This window comes from Camarhynchus parvulus, chromosome 1A (genome assembly GCF_901933205.1).
Source record: "Camarhynchus parvulus chromosome 1A, STF_HiC, whole genome shotgun sequence".
Classification (NCBI taxonomy): domain Eukaryota; kingdom Metazoa; phylum Chordata; class Aves; order Passeriformes; family Thraupidae; genus Camarhynchus; species Camarhynchus parvulus.
Genome location: NC_044586.1, coordinates 35,592,889 through 35,617,979, shown reverse-complemented (window position 1 = coordinate 35,617,979; position 25,091 = coordinate 35,592,889). Strand labels below are relative to the sequence as shown.

General features: G+C 39.0%; 2 protein-coding genes across 3 annotated transcripts in view; both read right to left on the bottom strand.

Moving 5' to 3' along the window:
* PTPRB (protein tyrosine phosphatase receptor type B) overlaps window positions 1-2,692 on the bottom strand; it is a 62,736-nt gene extending 60,044 nt beyond the window's left edge. For both annotated transcript variants that reach the window (XM_030959965.1, XM_030959964.1), the window contains exons 1-2: window positions 2,603-2,692; window positions 956-1,345 (exon numbers count right to left, since the gene is read on the bottom strand). In XM_030959965.1, the coding sequence (XP_030815825.1) occupies window positions 956-1,345; window positions 2,603-2,657 (445 nt within the window). In that variant the 5' untranslated portion in view covers window positions 2,658-2,692. The remainder of the gene's footprint in view (window positions 1-955; window positions 1,346-2,602) is intronic.
* Window positions 2,693-3,015: 323 nt separating this feature from the next.
* PTPRR (protein tyrosine phosphatase receptor type R) overlaps window positions 3,016-25,091 on the bottom strand; it is a 139,713-nt gene continuing 117,637 nt past the window's right edge. The window contains exons 9-14 of the mRNA XM_030959928.1: window positions 22,272-22,351; window positions 20,102-20,239; window positions 13,809-13,919; window positions 12,479-12,636; window positions 10,576-10,689; window positions 3,016-4,232 (exon numbers count right to left, since the gene is read on the bottom strand). Coding sequence (XP_030815788.1) covers window positions 4,139-4,232; window positions 10,576-10,689; window positions 12,479-12,636; window positions 13,809-13,919; window positions 20,102-20,239; window positions 22,272-22,351 — 695 coding nt within the window. The 3' untranslated portion in view covers window positions 3,016-4,138. The remainder of the gene's footprint in view (window positions 4,233-10,575; window positions 10,690-12,478; window positions 12,637-13,808; window positions 13,920-20,101; window positions 20,240-22,271; window positions 22,352-25,091) is intronic.

Sequence of the window (25,091 nt, the reverse complement as noted above, 5' to 3'; positions counted from 1 at the left end):
AGTTTAGAAAGAATGAGGATTTGGTTTAAACATTCTGAAAACTTGGACATATGCAACAGTTTTGAGTTATAAAACTTTTTTTTTAACCCTGTAAAGACAAGAATTAACAGTAAAAAGATGTCTGTAGTTTGTTCTTATCTACTGTGAAGAATTGCTTAATACTGCACAAGAACAATATCAACATATTTGCCAGGAAGGATTGACAAAAGGGACATTGAATAAAGCTTTATCAAGCAGTATTCCAATCACTGTACCTTCCATTTTGTCATGGATATGGAAACCCACAACTACACAGATATACTGCTACATGTCTGTAGGTATGTGCACAGACCTTTGCATTTCAAGGAACCATTCCAAGAATTTCTGAGACTTTTGATTCAGTTCATTATTCTCAGGATTTTGAGTGCTGTCACGTATATGGCATCTAAGAGCAAAATTACACTGAGTAAGCACAAAAATGTGTAAGCCATGACTGTTCTAATAATACATTTAGGTTAATCAGAGAAATAATTGTGCATGTGTTTGATTTTCAGATATTTTCTTGCTCTTGACAGATTGAATCTGTATTTGTATGATAAAATGAATGGGGAGGAGAACTTCTTTGCATTCACATTTTTGAAGAGTACTAGGAATCAGTACCCATAGTTTAGAAATGGAAAAAGGAAATGACACAATAATAGTGAGCTGAGGTTACATATGCTTATTGATCCAAAGATTGGGAATAGACAAAAGGAGAGACATCCTGAAAATATGAAGTGGATTAAAAACTCCACCAGTTGTGAGAAAGACAGCACTCATCCCAGCTGTTCTTTAATAGTTCTCAAAATGCTTTTTAACTGTGAAAAACATTCTTCTGTATGAATAAAATATCATAATTTTTCATACTTGAGTTAGCATAACAGAGACATTTTTGTTACCAAAACTCCCAGGATTTTTTCTTGAATGAATAACTCACCTTGCTTTGAGCACAGATTTACATAAACAGGTTTTCCTGTCTCGCTGGCTTTTAGCTGCATCCATGTATGAAGGTATTTTTTACTCCACTTGGCCATGACCTTCTGACCTTGTTTTGTGAGGAAAAGGGAGCTGTTGGCCACCTTCAGGAGCCCATCCTCGTGGCAATTCCACCTGACTGCCTGGGGACAATCAACGGTGATGCTGCGAGACGACAGAGCAGAGCGTGTGGAGATGCTCAGGCACTGGGCAGACTTCACATGGAGGAGCCTGTCATCTGCCATCCACTGCCACTTCTGGTTCAGGTCAGTCATATTGCACTTTTCCATAATGACTCCTCTCTTTTCTGAAAGACACTGCTGTTTCTGGACATGGATAATCAGAAACCCTTCTGGAAAAGGAAAATTCCAGAAAAATACGATTGATTACACATTTACTTGACAAAAAGCAAATTATCAATTATTTAAAATACATCAGCAAATAAATCTCTCTTCTCACTTTCTGTGTGTTGAACTTTTAATGAAACTTCCCATAAGTTTAACTTATTTAAAAAAACCCCTCCAAACACAACACCCACGTGATGCATGTGCTGGTAACATAAATAATGAAAATGCAAAACCCCAAGCTATTGTGGCAGGGTTATCTTGACCTTCATTATAAATTGAACTGGATAAAAAATAAATCCAAGAACTATTAAATTCAAATACCAGTCCCTCATTTCCCCTGCTGGAAAGCAAACAGATCTGCATGAATTCTCAGTCTCTGTTTCAGTTTTACAACAGAGACTTTTAAAAATATAATTTACTGCCTAAAAGTTGTTTTAGTAAAATTCATAATGTTTCTGAGGGAAACATGTAGGAGGATATTCACAAATTGGTGTGTCTCTCAATGCCTGTGTTACAGGAATGGAGGTTCTTTACTGGTAGGAAGCACATCTGTTTTACTGGATTTATTCCAAAGTCTCTAGCTGTTAGCTTTGTGACCATTCCAATTCACGTAAGATTAGCTCTCTGTGTCGCCACATTTAAAGATCAACATCAGCTACTCAAATGAAGAAAATTACAGTGCATTAATCAAAACCCCAAAAGCTACAAATGCAAAACATATACTTGTTACAGAACACAGAGCTGGTTATTTCAAATGCAGCGTCCCTGCCATATCGTGTTTAGGTTGTTCTTTGTTTTTAATCTCAGTTATTCAAACATTTCCAGCCCCATTAGTTACCAAGTGCTAAACCAAATGTGTATTTATTTCCCTCAATTGATGTTGTCATTCCCCTGTTTTTACAGACCTGGGAATTTTCTAACTAAGGATTACAGAAAGTTCTTGTCTCTGAAGTTTCATAAAGTATGAATAAAAGACAGGCATCTCCTGTCTGAAGCATTTGTCCCAAAAACTCAGCTCCTGGATTGTCTATCAGGAGATCTTCTTAAAAAAAAGATGTATTTCCAGCAAAGAAGAAGGCAGTTTATTTTCCTTTGGAAAGGAATCTAAACAGAATGGGCTATGTTGGCCCTGCCCTCATTCCTCTGGTATGAAGCCCAGAGAAGAGGTGACTCAGTTTTTTAAGTCACCGGCTGTGCCGGAGGGCTCTGCTCAGTGGCAGAAAGAGCAATTCAGCAGAGGGGAAGTGGGGAGAGACACTTACCTGAGAATGTCAACGCAAGACAGGTAGAAACCAGGACGTGAAATAAAGAATCCATTTTCGCTCTAGCAACTCCCCATGCTTCTCTTAAAAAAACCCACCTCAGATAAGTGAAGCGAAGGCTAGGAAGGAAATGTGCCTTCACGGGGGAAAAAGTCAGTGACGAGCACTTCCTTCTATTCAATTGTTTTGGGGGGTTTTACAGTACTTTGTCCTTTTAATATGATTCTTCAGTTTACTAGTTGGTTTATTTTGGAAAAATACAAGCAAAAGAGACATTTTCAAGCACCTGGGAAATTAAAAGAGATTTTATTGAATCTCTTTAGACTAAAAGAAAGGGAATCATACTTTTGTGTAATTTGTTGCATGTGAACTATTACAAATCTACTCTAAGCAAGAACAGAGACTTCAGTTAATATTTTATATTAAGGGTAATTTATTAGCAGTATGAAGCAAAGTCAACATCACTGCATTAAAAACTCATTACACCCTGTAAACAGACCTCCCAGTGCTGTAAGCCATAATGCCAACTTCGCATATCTCTTAAAACAAACTTTTACTGAGCAATAAAGGAAACAGTCATAGCAGCATTTTCTTTCTTGTATAACCTGTCATGGAAGAGTCCGTATCACTAAAGGCATCTATCTCTTACTGAAAGAAATAGAGCAGATAAACAACATATGCAAAAATTTCTGTGTTAATAAAAGACAGACAAATATTTAAAATCCTTACCATTTAATATATGCTACAAAGTTTCTTTTAAAAGTAGAATGACTTACACAATTTACAAATACACTGGATTCAGGTCTGTAGCAGAAGCATGTTCTAAGACAATCAACAGTTTAGGGTAAATACATACACACTGAATAACAGACATTGTGCTCTGCAACTGCTCTGTAAGACCTACAGTAAGTACACATTTAATAGTTTATAGGATGAAGAACATATATTTCCATATAAAATATTAACTGCTTTTGAATATTTTCAAAAACAAGATTTTAAAATTTTTTTATTATCTCCTTTTTTTAATCCATAGTTGAACACTTGCAATTTTAGCAGCAAGAATATTATGTGGCCAAGAAACAAGCTCACCACATAATCAGTAATAGCACTTTACAGTACAGTTGACAGTCCATTCACAAGACAGTTTGCAAACGTCAAAGCTTTTATACACTTGTTAAACATTTCTTCTGTAGAAGTCCCAATGTCCATCTGACTGCAGCAGTAACACATACATACATTCCATATGGCAGATATCAGCATTACAGAATTAAACCCACCTTTAGATACATACACAGAATCCATGTGTAATTTCAGTACAGTACCTTCTTTATAAATCATTTTTGGGAAGCTTGCAATACATTCATACATAGTAAGGGTCCAGCAATCTCTGTGCTTTTGCCAAACCGTCCATAATCCTATCAGAAGTTGGCCTCAAAGCCGTCTTTCCCACTGCAGTAAACTCCTTGAAGAAGCTGCTGGTAGGTAATGAAACAAATTACCTCAAGAGACTGACATTTGGTTTTACCCTCCTTGGCTTCACTGGACAGCTTCTGCAGAAAGTCTGCTTTCATACAGACTCAGTGCATGGTGCACAAATTCATACTGCTCGCTGGTCTGAACCATTCCACCCCTGGAAAGGAAACAAATTGCACTGAAATCTTATTTCTTAAGACTGCAACACCCTCCAGCTCCTATCAGCCCCATGACCACCCAATGACACAAGCCCTTTTCTCAGTTTTTTATTTACAATTTTCTTAAGTGGGAGATATTTGTCAGAGCAGAATTACTTTCTTCACAGCTTATGGCATCCAGCACATGGCCAACATGAAGAATTCCTGCCTGGTTCCATCAGAGTAAAAATTAGAGAAGAAAACATGTGGAACCTACAGTGTTAAAACCTACATTTCAAATTCAGTATATTCAAAGAGAATTTTGCTCAATCACTTGGGCAAGGGAGGCCACATACATGGATGCAGCATTACCACTGATGGAGCAAGGAAGTATACAGAATCTGGCCTTTCATTTTTGTCCTTCACTAAAAATGTAACCTTCTGTAACCTGCAGATGGCCTGTGCAGAGAACAGCTCTTCCTGTCCTCTTTCTAACGCCTACAATGCATCCTGTCTGAACAGCCACCACCTACAAAATTTTACAGCGGTGAATCATTTCACCACCAACAATGCAAAAGAGTTGAACTTAACCATAAAAAGAACTAGTTGCAGCCAGCTTGGATTAAATGCCTACTTCTTATACATTCACCAGGTAACAATTAATTCTTCAGGTCAAACTATGAGGATCAAGTCCCACATCTCCAGTACTGGTTACAGTATGATAGAAAGGGGATGTCCTACAGGAGGTAGCCGTGATAGGAGTGTTACCATTTAGCTCTGAAATTAAACTGAGCCTCTTTCTGTCAATACTGAGGTTCTCAAGGTCTCCCTTCTCATGGAGCAAGGCCTCAGGTTTACTTTATACCACTTCTGTTATCTCATCTGCCAGGATATTCAAAGCTATCTACTCTGCTTCTAGAACAAGCCCTTGGTTCATCCTCAGTGTACCCTGGAGCAGCTAGTTACCTTTGGGATGATGAAAGACCAAATGGCCTTAGTGAGAATGAAGACATTAAGATACTTGTCACATCTGGCTTCAGTTCATTGAAACATTTAAATTTGTGAGGTATTTGGATCCAGAGCACTGTTGGAACCAGATATCTTGCAGGAACAGGTCTGAAAATCTCATGAGATCCCTAACAACAAATGTAGTACTGATATACCAAGCTATTTGAAAAATGGTAAAACTTCCTCAGCAAGTATTGTCCTTCAGTATTAGAGAAGGTTATCTACAACCAAAAGGTCCTTTTATTTTCTTCAGTGCTTCTGGATGGCTAAATGGCTATGGCAGGAAAATCATAATTAAAATAGTATGTACTTCTGTAAGCAAGTGACCAGCGGTCTGTGTTCCTCCAATGAGCTCAGGCAAATGTAGAACACCTTTTAGTGAGCCACATGGCTATTACGATATGCTATTCCTAGGAAGAAAATCACAGGCCCTTAAATGGTCCCATCCAGCCCAAAATGAAGCACTAGTAGTTTTGCCAACAAAGACATCCACAAATTCATAACTCTTGGCTGCCTTTTGCCTTCAGCTGCTTTCCTCTGTGCTTGTCCCTGCCTGGAGATGCAGCGAGATACTAAAGGTGATGGGAGGGCTTTGCTCTGATCCTCTGTGCTGCCTAGTCTCCTTCCTTCCTCCTTGCTGCTGCATCCTGCTCTGCCCATGCAGCCCCTTCCCAAACAGCTTCCCTCCCTGCCTTCCTCATCAATGTTCCCTCAAGATGTTCTCTAAGGGAGTGCACTTCCCAGGTTAGATCTGCCATGTAGAAGGGGTGGGGGAAGGGAACACATCCAGGGAGAAGGACTTAGCAGAAAGGGCAGGTTAAACAATTTTGGCTGCACTAGGCTGTTTGTGGTGGTGATCCTCGCTCCTTCCTCTTCAGTGCTAAAAACCCCAGGAAAGTGTGTGTAAGACTGTGGGGGCTGAGCCCAGCACCATGGTGTCTGCCCTGTGTTAGCAAGCACAATTTGGAGGTTATGATGCTTCTGAACCTTGTATGGGCAAACAGTCCATATCTCTGTCAGCTTAAGGGCATATGAGTCTTACTCAGAAGTTTAGACTACTTAGCCTTGTCAGTGCCACTATACATGGGATTTATTGAGCCACAGTACCACAAAATGGTTTGGATTGGTAGGGACCTTAAAGAGTACCTAGTTCCAAACTCCCTGCCATGGGCAGGGATACCTGCCCCTAAGATGAGGCTGCTCAGAGCCCCATCCAACCTGGCTTTAAACACTTCTAGGGATTGAAAGGTAAAGAATTTCTTCCTAATATCTAATCTGAATTTACTCTCTCTCTAAGTTTAAAGTAATTATCTCTTGTTCTGTCATTACAGACCCTGGTAGAAAAGCTTTCTCTGTCTTTCTTATAAGCCCCCTTTCATTTTGAAATGCAGCAAAAACATGTCCCCAGATCCTCCTTCAGGATAAACAGCCCCACCTCTCTCAGACTTTCTTCATAGGAGAGGTGTTCTGTCCCTCTGATCATTTTCATGTCCCTTCTCTGGATCCACTGTAGTAGGCCCATGCCTTTTTTGTCCTGGGGAGCCCAGAGCTGGATGCAGTACTCCAGCTGGGGTCTCACCAGAGCAGAACAGAGCAGAGGGGCAGAACTCCGTCCCTGGACCTGCTGGCCACACTGCTTTAGATGCAGCCCAAGATACACTTGCTTTTCTGGGCTCTAAGTGCACACTGCCAGCTTTTGTCCAATTTTTCATCTATCAATATCCCATGTCCTTCTCACCTTCATTCTTATGCATGGCTCACATTTAATAGCAGGGAATTATCTGTGATCCCAAGACACTGGTTTGTGGAAATGTCTGTGTGGAAGAGCATTTCAGGAGGAAATTTGCTCAAGGAGGGAGGTTTCCTCTCCTGTGTCCCTAGCGCCCAGAAGGGATGTAGCCACAGCTACAGCACCTGTGGGTGTGCAGCCTTTGTCTGTTTGCTAGCTTGCACTGCCAGCTACTCTGTGAGCTGCTGGGCTCTCTGCTTCTTTGAGACTTTTCTGGTTGTTGCTTGGAAGAAACAGACCCTGGTATCCTGAGGGCTCAGGGACTGTGACCATCTTTGCTCGGGTAGCAATGAGTGCATAAAAGGACCTTTACCCTGCCCTCTGGCTTGCTGCTAGTGCAGCTGCATGCAGTCTGCTCCAGAATTAATGTGATGCAGGGTTTGGGATTTTTTTTTTTTAACCTGAGGCCATTAGTCAAAACACTTAAACAATGAATTGACGCACACTGGAAACTCTTTTCATCCTGTCTGAGGAGCCAAGAGCAAAGTTATCGGATGTCATTCCAAGAATGTGCCTTTAAGGTTAAGAATGTGCAAAGTTTCTCGATGTCACAGTAAGTCTTGAAGATGCCTCACATCAAACATTTCCTGTTTCTCTTGCAAAATATAAAAAATGAACTGGGAAAAAAAAGCAAGCTGAGCAGACCAGTGGGTCTGTCTTTTTACAAATTCACACAGACCATGGTTGTATTTACATCCTGGGCCAATATTTTGAGTGGATTGTCCATTTTCTCATATTACTTTCAGACCTTTTCACCCCTTAACTTACACTAAACAGCTAAGAAGGAAGTGGTACCTTGACATACCCTACGTAGGAACAGCTCTGTCCTGTCTCAATCCCTGCTGGAGTACTTATTTAAAACTCTGTTTCCAGGCAGAGTTACATGGCCCATTAATTGAACTATTTTCCAGCATAACTTTTTGCCACCATATGCAATTTGTCTGGATGCTTGTTTGGTTTTCATTGAACATGCTGGGCAATAGGACTACTTTGGTAAGTCACTACAACACTACTTGTGAGTCCTTTAAGTCAGCTCTTTTCTTTTTCCTATTGCTTGATTCACTTTGGTAGAAATGTGGTCATGGACCCATGTGATAAAAACTCCACATCCCTGAGTGTGTTCATTCCAGTAGTAACTACTTGTGTTTGGAAGATGCAGCTCTGAGTGGCCAGGAACCTAGTGGAGATAGGATACCAGGGATAAAATACTCAGTGTACATCCTAGCCAAGTTCCTGGATCCCTGGTGGTCAGATAAAACCATCCTACTCTCCTTGTTTGTTTTTTTTTTTTTGTTTTGGTGCTTTTTTTGTTTGTTTGTTTGTTTTTTCTTTTTTTTTTTATTTTGAGTGCAATGTGATGCAAGAAGAAAAAACTGCTGGCCGCCATAAATGAGGAAGACAGCCTCAGCACTGATCCTGCTCTGCTCATGACTGTACCCCACTGCTAACGCTGACCTTGCTGGTAACTGCAGTGCAACACCACGACAACCACAGCCAGCTCTTGCAGCCAGGTCTAATGGGCTTTAAGTTCATTTTGTCAGCTTCATGACATGTGTAATGACCCTCTCTCACACATCACCTGCCAATGACCACTATTTCAGGACTGTGACAGCAGGGGAGGCCTGTGTCATTGAGCTATGTCCATGTAACAGTGGCTCTTGGCCACTTTATGGACCCATGATCTGATAGGGCTGGCAGCGGCTACTGTAGTCCTAGGGCCTGCTAAGCTTTGCCTCAATAATCATGACTATAAACTGACTGTCTGGTCAGTGAGATTCATTCTGCAATATGCCCAATTGGAAAAAAAAATACAAGAAAATAAAAGACAGGTTTTGGTTACTGAGTTTTATCCAGAAAAATGTGTTTAAAAATTAAAACAGAGACATACTCTTTGACTCAGGCAATGCCTGCGAATATGAAGCAAGATCTCTATAGTTTATACAACCTGAAACTTGAAAAAATACAGAAATGTACAAATCACAATATTTAAGAATTCTTATAACAAGCTTTGTGTCATGGAAATTGCTGTTATGAATGTTATATTTGGGTCAGATTTCCATTCTATTTCCAAGTTTATCTAGGATACTAATATGTAAAAGAAAGTTCATTAGGCAGATCCACTCAATATAATTGTGTTGTCAGTTAATAATGCAGAAAATCTGGGGGTTTTTTTAATGTCTGAAATAGGATATTAAAAGAGGCAGCTGAGACCAGAGTTTGCTTTCACTTCTCTATCCGGGATTGTAAAAGCAATGAGAAAAAGATTTTTTCATAATAGAAATACTAAAATGGGGAATAACTCTTCAAACCTTTCTCAATAAGACAGATATTCAGAAAAAGAGGTTTGGAAATTTGCAGTTGGCAATTTAAAACAGAGTAAGCATTTTTCTCTCAGCTATTCCTTCTTATTTTGTCGCTGAGATTTTTAGGTCAGTAACTCCCCTTGGAGAATTTTGCACTCCGAGCAGTTCATGTCACCCTGTAAAGCTCATATTAAATGTCTAGTATGATGAAGCTGTACGGGAGGGGAAGGCAGAGGAGATAATCCATAAATACAGTCAACTCTATGGATTCTGGTCCTTCTGCACTTCATGGTTCCAGTACCTTTCAGAGCTCTTCACAACATGAAAAATTCTGTATTAACCCTTTGACCTAAACTATTTTTTAGCATTTGCACCCTATGTATTTTTTTCATTTAAAGAAGACACGCATGTCAGAAGCAGTTGAAATCCTTGCAAGGAGATTATATGAACTGTACCTACAGCAGAAGAGGAGACTCCTCTATTCTTGGTGCAATCCTGTTTATTTACTTTATACAAAGTCCTGTTTCTCCAAGCAGAATAAGAAAGAAAAGTACAAGCAAACCAACAGTTTCCACTGTGCACAATACCCACATCCTCCTTCAAAACACAAATCCCTCTTCAGCCATGGTTTCACAAAACAAAGCACTCTGCAACAATGCTGGCTTACACCGTTCCTGCTCCCAGGCTGTGAATTCAGTCAGGGAATTGATCTGACTTCAGAAAAGTCTGGAACAAATGCCTTGGTATTTTCTTAGGCTGGGTAAATTTGCCAACTCAATACAAAAGGACCCCCAGCACAGCTGAGGAAATAGCAACAGGACCAGATTCGTCTTTCTCCAGTGCTCAAAGAAGCTACACATTCAGTGAGCCTGGATTTCTTTGTCAACCCAGGCTCAAAGAAAATCCCTTGTCTCCAGATTGCCTCACCTCTCTTGTGTCCCAATGGGATGATGCAGACAGCAAGCGGAAAATTTTAGTGGGGGAAAAGAGAAGTGGCAAGTGCCTGGCAACTACAGGGTTGTGATTTCATTCAATGAAAGTTTCACCCAGAAAACAATATGATTCCTTATTCAGGACCTAAATATGTTACCTTGATTATTCAGTTAATGTGGTCAAAAAAGTCAGGAAAAGCAAGGGCAGCCAGTAACATTCAACTGTGAAAATGTTTTCAGAATCATTATTGAATCATTACTGATCATTACCAAATCATTTTGGTAATTATTTCAGAATCATTGACTGATTTGTGGTTCTTCTGGAACTCACCGATCCATTCGTAGCTGGCAGACAATGCTCAATGCATCTACAACTCCCTCTTCCTTTAACTGCTGACAACCAATGGCTGTGGCAATAAAACATCCAGTTCTTCCTATACCAGCACTGAAAAAAAGGCAAAATTTAAAAGAAGAATGAAGTTCACAGATCCAGGAACTACATGGAAAACACTAAATAGCTATGAAAATAGAAAAAAAAAAAAAGAAACGTGGAATTGCTACAACCCACAGTTCCTGGGTGCACGTCCAGCAAGGATGGCTTCTCTGCTCACTTTCATACAGAGAAATGAAAGTGTGCACTGTTCCAGCAGTCCAGCTGTGGGTATTGTGAGGCTCACATTTTTTCATATTGCACACAAGTGTATGGTAAGAAAACCAAGTTTCATTAGCACCACAAAATCTGAGTATTCTCAGGCCCAGTCCAAGCAAATGATGGAGATATGTACTGAAAAGGAGGAGAAACCAACCTAAATCCAAAATTCAGTAGGGCTTTATGTTTAAAGTCCTCAAAGTATACAGAGGTTCTGCTAACCATACCTCTAACCATGAAGGCAAAAAGGACCTAGACCCATGCTAATGAAGTTAACTCTCTCTCCTGTGATTCTTCAGGATGGCGAAGGACTTGGTGCCATAGCTCCCCAGGTTTTCTTGATGCCTGCTGGGAAACAGCCATTTTGGCATTTTTTTTATCTCTGAGGCCTCAACAATTTTGAGAATCTCTGCCCCACTCTGTTTCTTGCTTAAGTAATGTAGAATGCAGTGCACCTCATGGCTTTCATGCTGAATGGCAGGAAAATTGGCGGAACATGTTAAAAAATTAATTTGGGGTCCAGGTCTTCACCCAGACAAAAAGGGAAGAAACTGTCTGACTGGAAAATGGAGTGTGAGATTTGTAGACCATAGTGAACGTATAGATAGCTGAATTGTGACTGAAGAACCATGAATTTTAATCACAACTGGGATGATATCTTAATCACAATTGAGATATCTCTCTTTAATCATTAAAAAATTGCTGCCCATGCTTACAGACCTTACTGTCATATCACTCATCTCAGACAGACATCTCTTTCTTCTAAAGACCTTCATTACTGAAGATCTGTACTATGAAAAGGGCAATCTCAATAGCTATCCACAGATTTTTGCATTGTTAGGGAAACTACAATCCCTGCTAAATACAGCTGCATAAAATTTGGGAAAGTTGCTTATTCATCACATTCTAGTTTTCAAAAATTATGGGTGGTTCAAATCTGTCTTCCATTTCTCTAAATCTCCTAAATATGGAACTGGAAAGTTGTTGAAGATGAAAAGTTCTGATTTAATGTACTTCCAGGCAAAAAAAGAAGTATTATCCTGACTGTAAGAGATGTGTCATCACTGTTATGAGACAAACCAAGTAAGAAAACACTGATTTTTTTTTTACTTTCTGTTTTGCTTCATCTACTTCTTTCCACCAATATAACAAATCCAGTGCTACTTCCTATTACTTAAATTGCAATATGGGGTAATGAATCAATATAAAGCAATAAAATAGAATTAAACTAGAATTATTAGAAGGTCATCCTCTGGTGCATTATAATTTGTGTGAGTAAAGCTCTATTCTTGAGTACTGAATAACACTTTGCTCTTGAATATCCAACCAACTGCTTTTGTGAAAATATTCACCAATTGCAGTACTGATGTGTTTTGGTCTCCAAATTTGTACCCGATTCTTGCTCCTCAAAAGTGACTTGCTTTGCAATATGCTTTGCCTACTGGTCACTAAAAAAGTCAATTAACATGAAGAGGAACTGGAGATGTTTGCTTTTCCCCAAACACATTCTTTAGGAGGGCTATTTGATGCAATTTGCTGCAGCCTTGCTTTAGGCAGTCACTTAAGAGAAGGGCTGGCTAATTACCTGCAGTGCACAACGACAGGCCCTCTGCCCAGTGATTCCAGCCTGTCCTGTTCCACGTCCAGCATGAGCTGCAGCAGAGGCTGGGCGCTGTCAGGGGTTTTGTGGTCTGGCCAGGACGTGTACCAGTAGTGCTTCACGCTGCGGGACTGACTCCCTTGCTGGAAAGAACATCAAGACTTTATATGAACAATTATACTCTTTTTATTTCTTACTGTTACGGTAAAAAGACAGTAAAAATGTTAAGAGAGATTAAACAATTTTTTATATTAGACTTGGAGGATGTAACTGTGGATAGAACTGATGTGCTTCCAGACACACAATTATAAGAAGGGTTTGTGCACCTGAAAACTTGGCTGTTTTTCCAGCTGTGTAAATTCTGTTTCATGACTACTGACTTTTCCAGCTGTGTGTTCTGTTCATCTGGCTACTGACTTCATGACTGTATTGTCAATTAAGAATTGTCAGACGTCTGTGTTATATCAGCAACAACATTTAGAGAGAATAGCTTGATGTGGGCTTCTGAATTTCTAAATTATCATGTATTTCTACCTTTTAAGGTCATTATAAGGTTCTGATACTAAAATTACAAGGGTATTGATATTAAACATGCAGAAGAACTGCCCTTCTAGATTAACAAGATATCCCAGTTTGTTCAGTTATTCTTTCCAAGAGAGTCTGCTACCAGTTACTTCAACATGGGGCTAAGTATGGGCTAGGGTAGTTTGTATTGGATGATATAATTTCTGCTCACTTCTCAATGCTGGAGCTGAAACACTAAATAAATTTTCCCAATACATTATTTATTGTAATGCTCTATCAGGAGCAGTGGGTCAATCTGATAGCATGAGAGTGTAATAGGGGAGTTAACTCAGAAGAGGAGCATCTGTTTTATTTTGCACAATTAATGTTTAGTGAGAACCAGGAAAGCAAGAAGATTTCTTTATATACTTTTTAGCTTCTCAGATAGGTTGTAGTTGCACTCAGCACACAACATGAGCGGCATATCTCTTTTTTAGAATAATGTTATGCTAGTTCTGTCATTAAGTAAAATCCCTTTACTTTGCCTTGGCAATGCTAGAAGGGCCTCAAAACAAATGCAATTCAAGAAAATGCACTCTTGCACTCTTTTTTGAAGCCTTTTTTATTGCCAGAGTCATACAAAGTGGCAATACTATAAGTATTCCAGTACTTTGGCCTCAACCCTACCTTGCAGCTTCATAGCTCCTCCAGCAAAAATTTACACCCTTTAAAAAAGCCAACACTTTAACTTCATTTAATAATAAAGAAAAGAGAGCATTGTGAATGAGGCTTCTGAGCTGCAGATTATTACCTTTATTGTAAGCTGACGGACAGTGTAGTTTTTGCATTCTTGCACACTGTTAACAAGGACTTCAACCTTCCCATAGATTCCTCTTTTTTCTGGCCAATAAAGCACACATTTCTGGAAAGCAAGCATCAGTGTCATCAACAAACTGAATCCTGGAGCCATATTCATATCTAAGTTTTACACAGAATGTATTTTTCTGCAAAATTCAGATGAATTCAACTGAAGTGTTATTCATGTCAAGAGTATTCCTAGATAAGATTTTGCAGAGTTTTTACTGAATGACTTAGGCCTGGTTTTCAGGATCTGAGTTTTACAGCATAGATCTCTTCCACAGAACAATTTGCACAGCTGTTTTTATTCTCAAAAGCTCAGTGAAGTTCAGTTATAGGAATTGTTTTCCACATTCAAAATTAAAGAGTTTTTTTTTTTTTCCTGGAAAACTCTAAAATTCAACTTTTGAAGTTTTGTCTTTCCAAATGGGATTTCCTTCTGAGCAAGAGATTTAGAATTTGTCCTCTGCTCACAAGACTTTTTATCCTATTTACTCTCCTGGGCCCTGATACAAGAAAGCATGTAAATGTGTCTTTAGATCTTACTAAATTCAATTTGACTTAATGTGCATGTTAAAGTATTTTGAAGAACTTGAGTTGTTTTACTATATAACTTTCTGGAAATTAGTGTTAAAAAAATTCTTCAGTCTTGCTAGAGCTACACAAAATTTTATGCAGAATTCTCAATGAATCAATAGTTTTACACTATTTCAGCAATTTATCTGACAAACTTCTACTAAAAAGGAGATGAAGAAATAGTATTTACAAGGCAAATAATTTTACTTTCTCCTTGCAATAGTTTGCTTATATTCTTCACTATTCATTTAAATTAGAGTATCTCCACAGGCTATATGAAAGCAAATATCTCTGTTGTATAAATACTTCTCTGGAAAAGGATGCTTATTCCCTTAAGAAAATATTTCACATTTTCTGAAATAATGCTGCCCAGTCCAACTCATTCATTAAATAAAAAGACTCCCCAACATTTAAAGGAAACCTTCTATTTTAATATCCAATACACAGGTATAAAAACCCAACCAATCAACCACATAAGCAAGCAAACAAATAAACAAAAAAAAAACCCCCAAACCCCAAGAGAACAGTTCTGCAATAATAGGAATACCAGAAAGACCTCGTTTGTATTTCCTCATAACCTCTTGCTGAAGCAACTGGTATACATGTAGATAGATAGTAGCCTACATTATGCAGCAAAACGAAACAATGCCTTTAATATAATTAATTGCCATAAAGCATAACTTTCAGTAAATATTGCTAAAAATTATCCAGAAAAACAATCAGTGGAATGCAAGGCTTTACCACCAGGTGTGATATTTAAGTTACTACTTGATAACCCAATAGTGGATTGAACTGAATCACCTCAGTTGTATAAATGCTTTTCTAAAAATAGATGCTCATTACCTTAATAGTGTAAGGTGTGTGAAAGCCACATTTCCTGAAATAATGCTGGCCATTCTGACTGGCTTCATTCAAATCCTGTCTTTTGCAGAACTACTCGAACATCCTAAATTTGCTGTCTCCCCGAAGAGATCAAGAATGGCAATAAAATACTCAGAAATTTGTATGAAAAAGAGTGTTCACAAGTTCCACAGTCTACCCATGTGACACATAGAGTTACTATCATCTGCCAGATCTGCAGCTCATGCCCCTCCCTGGGAGTGTAGTTTTCAGTGCTAATATGGGAAAAAGAAAAGTCTAAATACACAATTGTGCCCTGACAATCAACAATAGTTGAGTAAACTCCTGAGACTTCTTGATAAATGTGAGCATGCAATGCTCACTACAAAACCTTCAGGCACTCCAGAGGAGTGTTTTTCTTGACTCTTTCCCAGAACTGGAATTGGCAACCTGTGCTGGGTGGACAATGAAATGTGGCTGTTCATTAAAATAACTTTCATTTAACAGTCTGTCTACATTTAGTCAGATACAATGGATTATTTTTAACACTGTTGCTGTGCATCCTTTAAAAATACTGCTTGTTGCTGCTTTAAAAATAGCCTTGAAAATACAGGTGGGATAAGCTGATGCAAGCACTTCTAAGAAGTGGGGAATGAACATGTTTTTGAAAGCTAACTGAAAAAAGGGGAAAAAGATGGTGGTAGGAGTGATAAATTATCAGATACATAGAAAAGAATATACAAAATCTCAGGACCGTAATAAAAAAGCTGTTACTTGTACATAAAAGAAAATTCTTCTCTGGTAGGTACATTTTAAACATGTTCAAATATCTGATATAGTGGATGAAGAGTCTGGTGTCCAGCCCCATGTGTGCAAGCAGTAAAAACTCACTGCACACAGAATTTATCAGAAATAACCAAACATGGCCCCTCCCCACCCCCAACTAAACATTCCCTGACAAACAGGAAGTTTATACAAGAAACACTCTCTCACATGACTTTTAATTGATTTCAGCCTTTGCCCTTCCCCCCTGCGACAAGGCAGCAGGCTTGGGCTTCCTTCCATTCCCTCTCCTGTCTCCTGGCATGCCCTATTCCATGCCCACTCGGTGCCAAGCTTCATGGGACTGCTCCTGAGGTGGATCTCTGAGTGGGATCTGGCCCTGCCATGGTCTGGGGCTGGCACCTGTGATTTATCACAGTCAATGTTTTCAACTTGCCAGAACTGTGCCTACTGCAGCCTGGTCCCCAGCTCTGCCAAATGGAGGGAGGCTGCCCCAGGTGACTCTGCCTTTACATTCTCTGCATTTGGACCCTGAACAAAATTAGTTAAAAAATTCTCAAATATTTGTGCAGTTGCTTAACTTCAACTCTGCTTCTGGGGTATTTCTCCATATAGCTATGCCTATAAATTTATACATTAAAGGTACCAATAACACAACATTAAAGAATAATAACAGCAAAGCTTCAATTCCAGAATCCCTTTTTACTCCTGCCCTCTACTTACTGTCACTACTAACTCAAGCATGAGAGATACACTTGAACACGGCTTGCAGGATTTGCCTTCATATACTGAAATCCTCACAGTTAGCACCAAATCTTCCTAAGTTCTTCCAAAACCCAACTTAACTAATAAGTAATCTTCAAAGAGGTTTATGCGAAGTCTGTAAAAGGTAGAATTTCTGAATTCCAAAATCTACTTGGCTGTACGTATATAACGGTAGACCACATATAGACCAACCGGGAAAAAATGTTACATGAAATATGGCATGAGCTTTAAACAGTGAGTTAACAAGATTGTCCTAGATAATTACTAGATTATCTAATTACTAACAAGATTTGCATTATCAGAGTAATCTGATGCATCAGGCAGTATTAGTTCTCAATTCTTGCAGAATGCTGTACAAGATTCTTTACCTACACTTTCCAAAATATGTTTCCTGTTTAACAGGTAATGTTGCTAGTAAGTTTTGAAGGCAGAATAAATGCTTATTATTGATGTAGTACATAGGTCAATGACAAAACTCAGCTGATACAACAGAAGTCTATAAATTTCTCTATGAAATTTTTTATATATATATATACATATATATATATATTTGTCTGTGACATTCTTACATCCCATGTATTTATCTAAATTCCACTGCTCAGTTGTTCTGACTAAACTCAGTAATATATGAAAATTGTATTTGCCTTGTGTGTAAAGCTTTGGAGGATTTTGTCCTAGAATATTAGTACAGTATTAGAGATGGTCACCTTCACTTAGTGATTTATCTCATTCTCTCAAAATGGGATTGATCACCCTCTGGAGGTGACTACTGGTCTTCAGTGACCACACAGGGTACCTCAGTCACTAGATGAGATGTGTTTTTCCTCACACTAACTCCAAAATCATGGCCTAGTTTCCAAGTTTCTCACCAGTTATTCAGGCAGAAGCTCCTTCGCTCTGGACTCTCCTTGCACAGGTAGCTTTTCAATTTGTTCAGACATTCTGCAGTTTTGAGGGCAGGTTTTACAAATTCTGCATGTTTCCTTTGTAGAGCTGAAATATTTTTCTCAGCACTCTACACTCATCTCTTAATCAATCTTGCAAAAACTCATACTTACCACAGCAAGTCTAAACCATTTTTTCATCTGATACATGGAAGTAACCCTATAGTAACCTTTAAACATCATAATTTCGCACAATTCCTATTGCTAATGCAAATTTGTTACATCAGTATCTTGAACTAGGAGCACTAATGTCCCAAATAATTTTTTTATGCAAAATAAATTAACTTATTGTTGAGATTAAGGTTTTTCACGTGTCTCTCATTTGAAAGCTCCTTCATTATACATTACTTCATACATTACAGTACATCATAGTTCAAATAAAGGCTGAGTGGTGTTACACCAACTGAGGAATACAGCCTATACACAAGAGTCAGGTATGGAGGCTTATTTGCTCAGGGGTGAATGTGGATGAGTGGATAAATATGCTTGCAGATATGAAGGTACTTATATGTCTGTATACTGCAGATGTACCTTCCTGAAAATGATGGAAATAAAGCAGACCCCAGAAAGGAAAAAATACCAAGTGTTACTATGGTAAATAAGATCTGCTTTTGCCTTCTTTATAGAGGGTAAGTATTTTAGCAGTGAAGATGATATGCTGAGCATGGCCAGTAAGAGTTTGCTTTCTTTTCAATGGCAAGCAAGGTATCAAGAGGAACCTGCTGACAGTGGGAGAGCTCCTAAGATTTCTAGACAGGACAGCTTGCACAAACACAGCCTCTCTATATAGCCTGGGAACAACTTGAGATTCCTCACCCTTTCTATGTGGAGGAAATTACCACTGCCAGGCACAACAATGCCTATAAACACCAGTGCCTAGAGCCTGCGTAACTCAGGTAAACACAGAGCTTCCTGACATGATGAAAACCACTGGGCACTTCTTTCAAGTCATTCTTCTTACACAGTGTCAGATGTGAGTGTTTAAACAGTCAGCATTTCCTCAGAGAAATACTTACTCTTGTGGTCTATTAGCTTGGTCGATTGCTATGCTTTCATGATTAATCCTAAATGTGGGATTCTGAACACCTCTGAACAGTCTAGTGCAAAATGGCACCTGGTTTGGGAATAGGTCTTGGGACATTTTACAGGACCCACCTACTTTTCATGTACAGTTTCTTAAAATCCACTGGATTTTAAGGTCATGTTAGAAGTCCAAACTCATGCTGAGAAAAAAGGAAGCAACAATCAAGGGCAGAAGAAAGAAGAGTATGTCTCCTGAGTGCACATTTAAATGGAGCAGTGAGTTTGAGCCCTGGGAATGCACTCAGACTCTTGGTCCTTGATCAGTCAAACTAGAAACTTTGCCTGAATAAACTCTGTTGCTCTGCCATCATGCACCTGAGTTTGAATAGTAGGGGTGTGAGTGTAGCAGGGGATATACAGCCGTGGTGCTTAGGTGGCTGTGTACTGAGAAGTGATCGAGGCACTCACCTGGAGCTGGGAATCATTACTAAGTCTGGACTCAAGAAAAAGTCCATCTCCTTTTTTTCTGACTCTCTCTTGTCCACAAGCCCTGTAAACCACCTCTTTAGCATCAGTCTTCCAGAACAGGCTTTTTATTGGCCTTCTGCATGGGAGAGTGATTTTTGTTTGTAATTTTTGCTAGTCAGAAATATGGACGCTGGCACTATCAAAGAAAGCCTGACAAAAATCTACATGATTACTAAATAAAGATATTGAAGATATAGTTTTGAATTGATGCAAAAGTCATGGAAGGCATAACAGGCAGTTAGTTGGCCATTAGCCACTAAAATACAATTGTCAAGGTAAAGAGTATTATTTCAATTCTGTGTAAGTTCCTCTGTGGTGTTGGCATCTGGGAGCCTAAAATGTATTTCTGGGATAGTCCAGAAGATTTGTAACATTGGGAATGGATTAAATGCCTGACACTATAGCAAAGTGGAAACTTCAGCCATGTCAAAAAAGCCTGCTAACATAACATTACATCTAATCATAACATTAACCATCTAGTCTTTATGTACCAGAAAGTAAAAACAAAGTACAGAGGTGACCAACAGATAAATGAGGTGTTTCTTAAAAAGTTAGGAACCCGACAGCACAGACCTAGAAAATGGAATTCTTTTTTGTAATACATAATGTCTTGCAATGGCTATGCTATTACACTTGATGTACTTGGCTACCCTCATTATTTTTCACGTATCTTATTAACAGATTATTTAAGAACCAGTTATCTCCTAGCTTCCCTCTGTATCTTCTGAAGTCCCTTCTATAGTATGCAGCCACAGGAACAATTTCTCAGTTTTGCCAGTTGTCATACCTCATTTTTTTCTTTCAGCTTTGTGATCATAACAATGACAGGGCTGTCTTCTTGCCAAACCATCTGCCAGAAATCATTCACGGTATTAATCATGGGTCCCTGAGTTGCAATGAAAGCCTTCTCTTTACCTCCATATCCCTAGTTTAGAAACAGACACAAAAGCATTTACTTGAAGTTCATGTGATAATCAATATTGCAGGCGAATAAAAGAGCAGAAGGGGCAGAAAAATTAACCTGAAAAAAAAAAAATTAACCAAAAGAAGTTACAACTAAAAGTAGAGCAGATCAGAAATTTTTCAGTAGAACAGTTTTTTCTCTGAAAACCAATCTGATGAACTCCTGAGAATACAACAATTCCTCTCAAATTTCCCTGCTTATTTGGCTTCTTTTAGATTACTCCCTTCTTCAAGTTATTGGGACTTTCCTCATCCAGTGGTACTTTAATCTATAATTTAAATTGCAGCAGTGTTTTCAAGCTAGTTTATAGTCAATAAGCCACAGGAAAGAAAAGAAGAACTATAAAACTCATATCTACAAAGACTCTGCTATACATGTTTTCTAAGGAATAAGAGCCTTTATGAAACTTTATAGGAAGGACAACATATATAGGGAGTATAGGGAGTTCCAAGACACACATGAGCATTCAGGAAGTCAAAGAAAGGTCAGACAAACAATGAGGAAGCAGAAGAGAGGGAAAGACAAGAAGAAAAGGGAAAAACAAGACATATCTTCTTATTTTTTGTGTGAAAAGAGGAAGTTATGGTTTTGTGCAGTGACAGGGTGCCCAGCAGTAATGCAGGAGAGAGCGTGGCAATGTCTGAAGTGAATGAGTGAATGGAAAACAGCATGAGGTGGTGTGGGAGCCTCTAGCCTTGGGTCTTCCTTTTGGGAGCCTTTCTTCATGACAGCTGCTACTCATTGCATGAACCAGTGGGATAATCCTGAGCTGGCACAAACTGTCCTCTAGCCACTCACCAATCTGCCTGACATACTTTGTCCAAGCCAGATCTGTCAGGATCCCAGCAAGCTCAATGATTTTGTATACATAGATGTGAAATTTTATTTCATTGCTGGGTTGCATTTTTTTTCACAGTTGCTGACAGTTCAACTGGTGTTAGTAGCAGGAGGAATCACCATATGTGAGAGTGATGGCACAAGGGTGGTGGCACAAGGAAAAGGGAGACCTCAGAGGACTCAATATATAGCCTGGCTCTTGGATATGATGTCACTGCTGTCCAAATAGAACCACTCTGCTTACTTACATGATGATGTCTTCATAAGAAATGCTGGAAGTACAGGATGCAAAGTGAGGCAGGGTAAGGGGCATGGTGCTGTGTACCTACATATTATGTACTGTTAATTAAAGAAACAACATCACTATAGAGCTCTGTGGCCAAATTTTCATTGCAGTATTACCCTTATTCCAGCTGAGGGTCTGGATAATAACTCTAAAGAAAACATTTAATTTTGCAGGTAGAGGACTACACTCCTAAAATATGACTGAATTAGTTTCTTTGTAGTCTATTTAGCATATATTCTGTCATGAGTTCAAGAAAGCCCTGTGTGCAGATGTGTGTGTCTGTGTGTGTTATCAAGGACTCTAGCACACCTGACACCTAGAACTACTGCTTTCCATCAGGGTGCATGCTGGTTATGTCATTGTGTCATGTGACCAGCACAGGGAATAAAATGTGAATGGCTGTGTTGTGGGCACATATGAATATTTAACATGTCTGTTTATGTTCCTTTTCACAAACTTGTTACAGTATTTATTTAATTACTTAACTGTTGATGTCAGGACTATCAGTCGGTATCTTGAAAGTACTGGTATCTGTCACCGTTAAAAGGTAGCCCTCTTTACTATAAGGCAGTAGGTCAATATGAAACAGTAAATACAAAAGTAAACAGTAATGCATGTGTTTCTTAATGTTTTTTATAAACTATTTGGTTTTTTTTTTTATTAAAACCATTTCTGTACATTCATGACTTTGTACTCTTTGTTAGAAATGGCTTATGAAACTACTTCTATCACACATATGCAGACAAAAAGATCTGGAATTATCAATGAAGATGGAAAGAATAAAATAAGTGGCACCTTGGCAAACCCAGCTATTCACACAGCAAATAAAATATTTTCTCAAAAGTACATGAAGAGTGTACATTTACTTACCCTAATGTAGTTAGCATTTATGTAGGTACTCAAGGAGTCAGATGGATTTTTTGGTTTCAAATACACTCTGCTTAGAGGATCTAAGAGCACAAGGAAGATGGAAATTAATTAAAAAACCCATAGTTAGAAGATTTCTAAAGATATTTAAAGACTTTCTGAAGGAAAAACCTGCTGTTATTTGGGGCTGTCAACCAGTAAAGAATTACACACCAAATATTTCCCTCTGCAAAGGATCATCCCATGTAACTAAGGCAGCCCTGTACTGCACAGTGCTGGGCTGTGCAGAACCATCTCAGTGAGCTGTGGGCACTGTCAGGCCCAGTAAATGCTTGTTGAGGTTGGGTCTGCCCGTGCTGCCCTTGAGCTGACCTGCCCAGACTGTCTCTGAAACCTGTGTCCTATCATTGGACAGCGGCTCATAATTACACCAAGCCCTTTGAACTTGACTTTGGTACTTCGGTCGGAAGCTGTAGTGTTCAGTGACTGCACTGGACAGTTGGATTTAAATTAAGAAAAGATTCTTCTGCCTGGGATGAAATAAGATATACGTCTTTTATACCACTTTAAGTCGACTGTAAGGAGCTTGACTAGGTAATCCATATTTTTCCCTTCAGTCCTGTGTCCTCATCTGATACAATTTGTGACCATTCATGTGTACTGGACTCGAGACACAATGCCAAAATAGAGGAACATTTTTCGTCACACTCTTCTTTCCTTCAGTCTTGGATACTCTAGAATGGTTCTATTGAGTAAAGAGCTGGGGGTTATTAAATCCCTCCTGGAAAGGAAGGTTTCGCTTCTTGATGATGTGACCCCACCCAATGCAACACTATTTTGGAATTAAAGCAGCATATTCTCAAGTATACAATGTAACAGAAAGGGGGAAGCTGGCAGAGAGCAAGATGCCTATGTTGGGGCTTTCTAGGGACACACTTGACTTTCTTCACACTTTTTCTGAAAAAAATATTCTACCACTAAAAAAATTATACAGAAATATTTCCATGCTAAAAAAAATCTTTTCTTCTGGCAATTTGCTTAAATACTTAGTTATAATCAGCACGGTTTTTTGACAGTATACAGACACAACAGTTTGGAAATAGCCTCTGGATAGCTCCTCTGCTGAGTGCAATCTAGGCAATGCATTTAAAGATACATTTGTGGGCACTGAGCTGGAAAGAGATGAAAAACACTGTTTAGTGTGTGGCCTGCTGTTTACACAAAAAATATAGAACTGATATATACACATATGCTGCAGGAAAACCTAGTATTTTCAGAGTTGCTTCTGGATTTCTTTTGTGACTTTTCATCCTCTTCCTAAGAACACGATAAAACCTTTGCAAATCAAAGGAAGAGGAGGGATGATCCCAAACATACTTTATGTCCTTTTTCCACTGGAGGTCATGGGTGTACCTTGGACAGGAGTGGAGGCTTTGTAGAACCAGGATAATGTTTTGAAAGTATGTTTCTTAAAATATGCAAATGACTGCATGGCTTCAAAATCTGCATATGGAAGTCTTATCTTCTGTGGTTAACAGCACTATGTGAACCCTAATTAACTTGTGTTAAAATATCTTTGCACTAGTTGTCCTAACTTTTTTCACTTAGAGCTTTTTTTTTCCTTTAACAATATGAGGACAGGAAACCTCTCATTTCTTTTCAGCACAGAGTGGTTATTAGCCATTTCCACAAATGCCTCAGGCTACGTGGCCTTGAAAAAACACCCACTTCCTCTAGCTCACACAATGCCTCTGATTCTGGTGTTGCTTGACCCCTACCTTAAAAAACCTCTTCCAAGCAGACCCAACATCCAGTTTAATTGCCATGTCTTGAGATAAATCCCTCTGTTACTAGGGGGCAGCTAAATCAGCTTCACAATTTCTGAGACCTCCTTCCAACTCCAATCAATGAAACAAACACTGCTTCCGAACAGGAATCTTTTATAAATTAACAGTCATGATCAGTTATGAAATAGGCAAGTGCCGTAAACTGAGCTCTGAGAAGAGGAAAGCCTGAGCAATGCTAAAGATCCAGACCCCTAGGCAATCATCAGACACAAACTGAAGTCATTAGCTTCCTCCTGAATGACAAATACTTTGGACATAATAATCTTAACCTTAAGGATGGCAAAGTCTTGGAGTCTGAAGCTACAGCAGAAAGACAGATGTTGACTGCAAGGTTGAATTCATCAATGTCTATAAAGTATCTGAAAATACACTGGTGTCACTAAACACTTATAATTACTAATAAAATATGTCTTCTATAGTTTTAACTGAGGCAAAATTACTGCTGTTTTTTCCCCATGTATCTAGGAAGTCTGCAACAGTTCTCTCAGTAGACTGGAAGGTGCTTCTTCTAACTCCACCTTTAACTAACTAATGTTGTCCTGAATTTATAATGTTGGAGGAATAGGAGGGTGTTAAAGGGAATGTAACTTGCCTCCATGAGAGTGCCTGGTGCAGGGAACAAGCAGGGTTATATGGCAGCAGTGCCATATATCCTGCCATGCCATGGATACTGGAGGATCATTCACTCCGTGAACTCCATTGGTGCTTTCATTAGGGAGCAGAACTGGAGCAAATATGACTGTTTGTAGTCAGGACTGGGGAGTGAAAGGGAGCTCACAATTTTCAGCATCAAGAGAATAGTTTTCCAGCATCTGTTTATATGCTTTCACATTAAAGTGCTTTGACCATATGATTTAACCTTCTCCTTGTCGTTAGTGGAATGTCAGAGTGAGTGTTAGCACAAGCCACAGATTGTGGACTTCTGGGTCTGACCCCCTAAGTGGTTTCTATCTTCATGTTAGTGTGAATCTGCTGT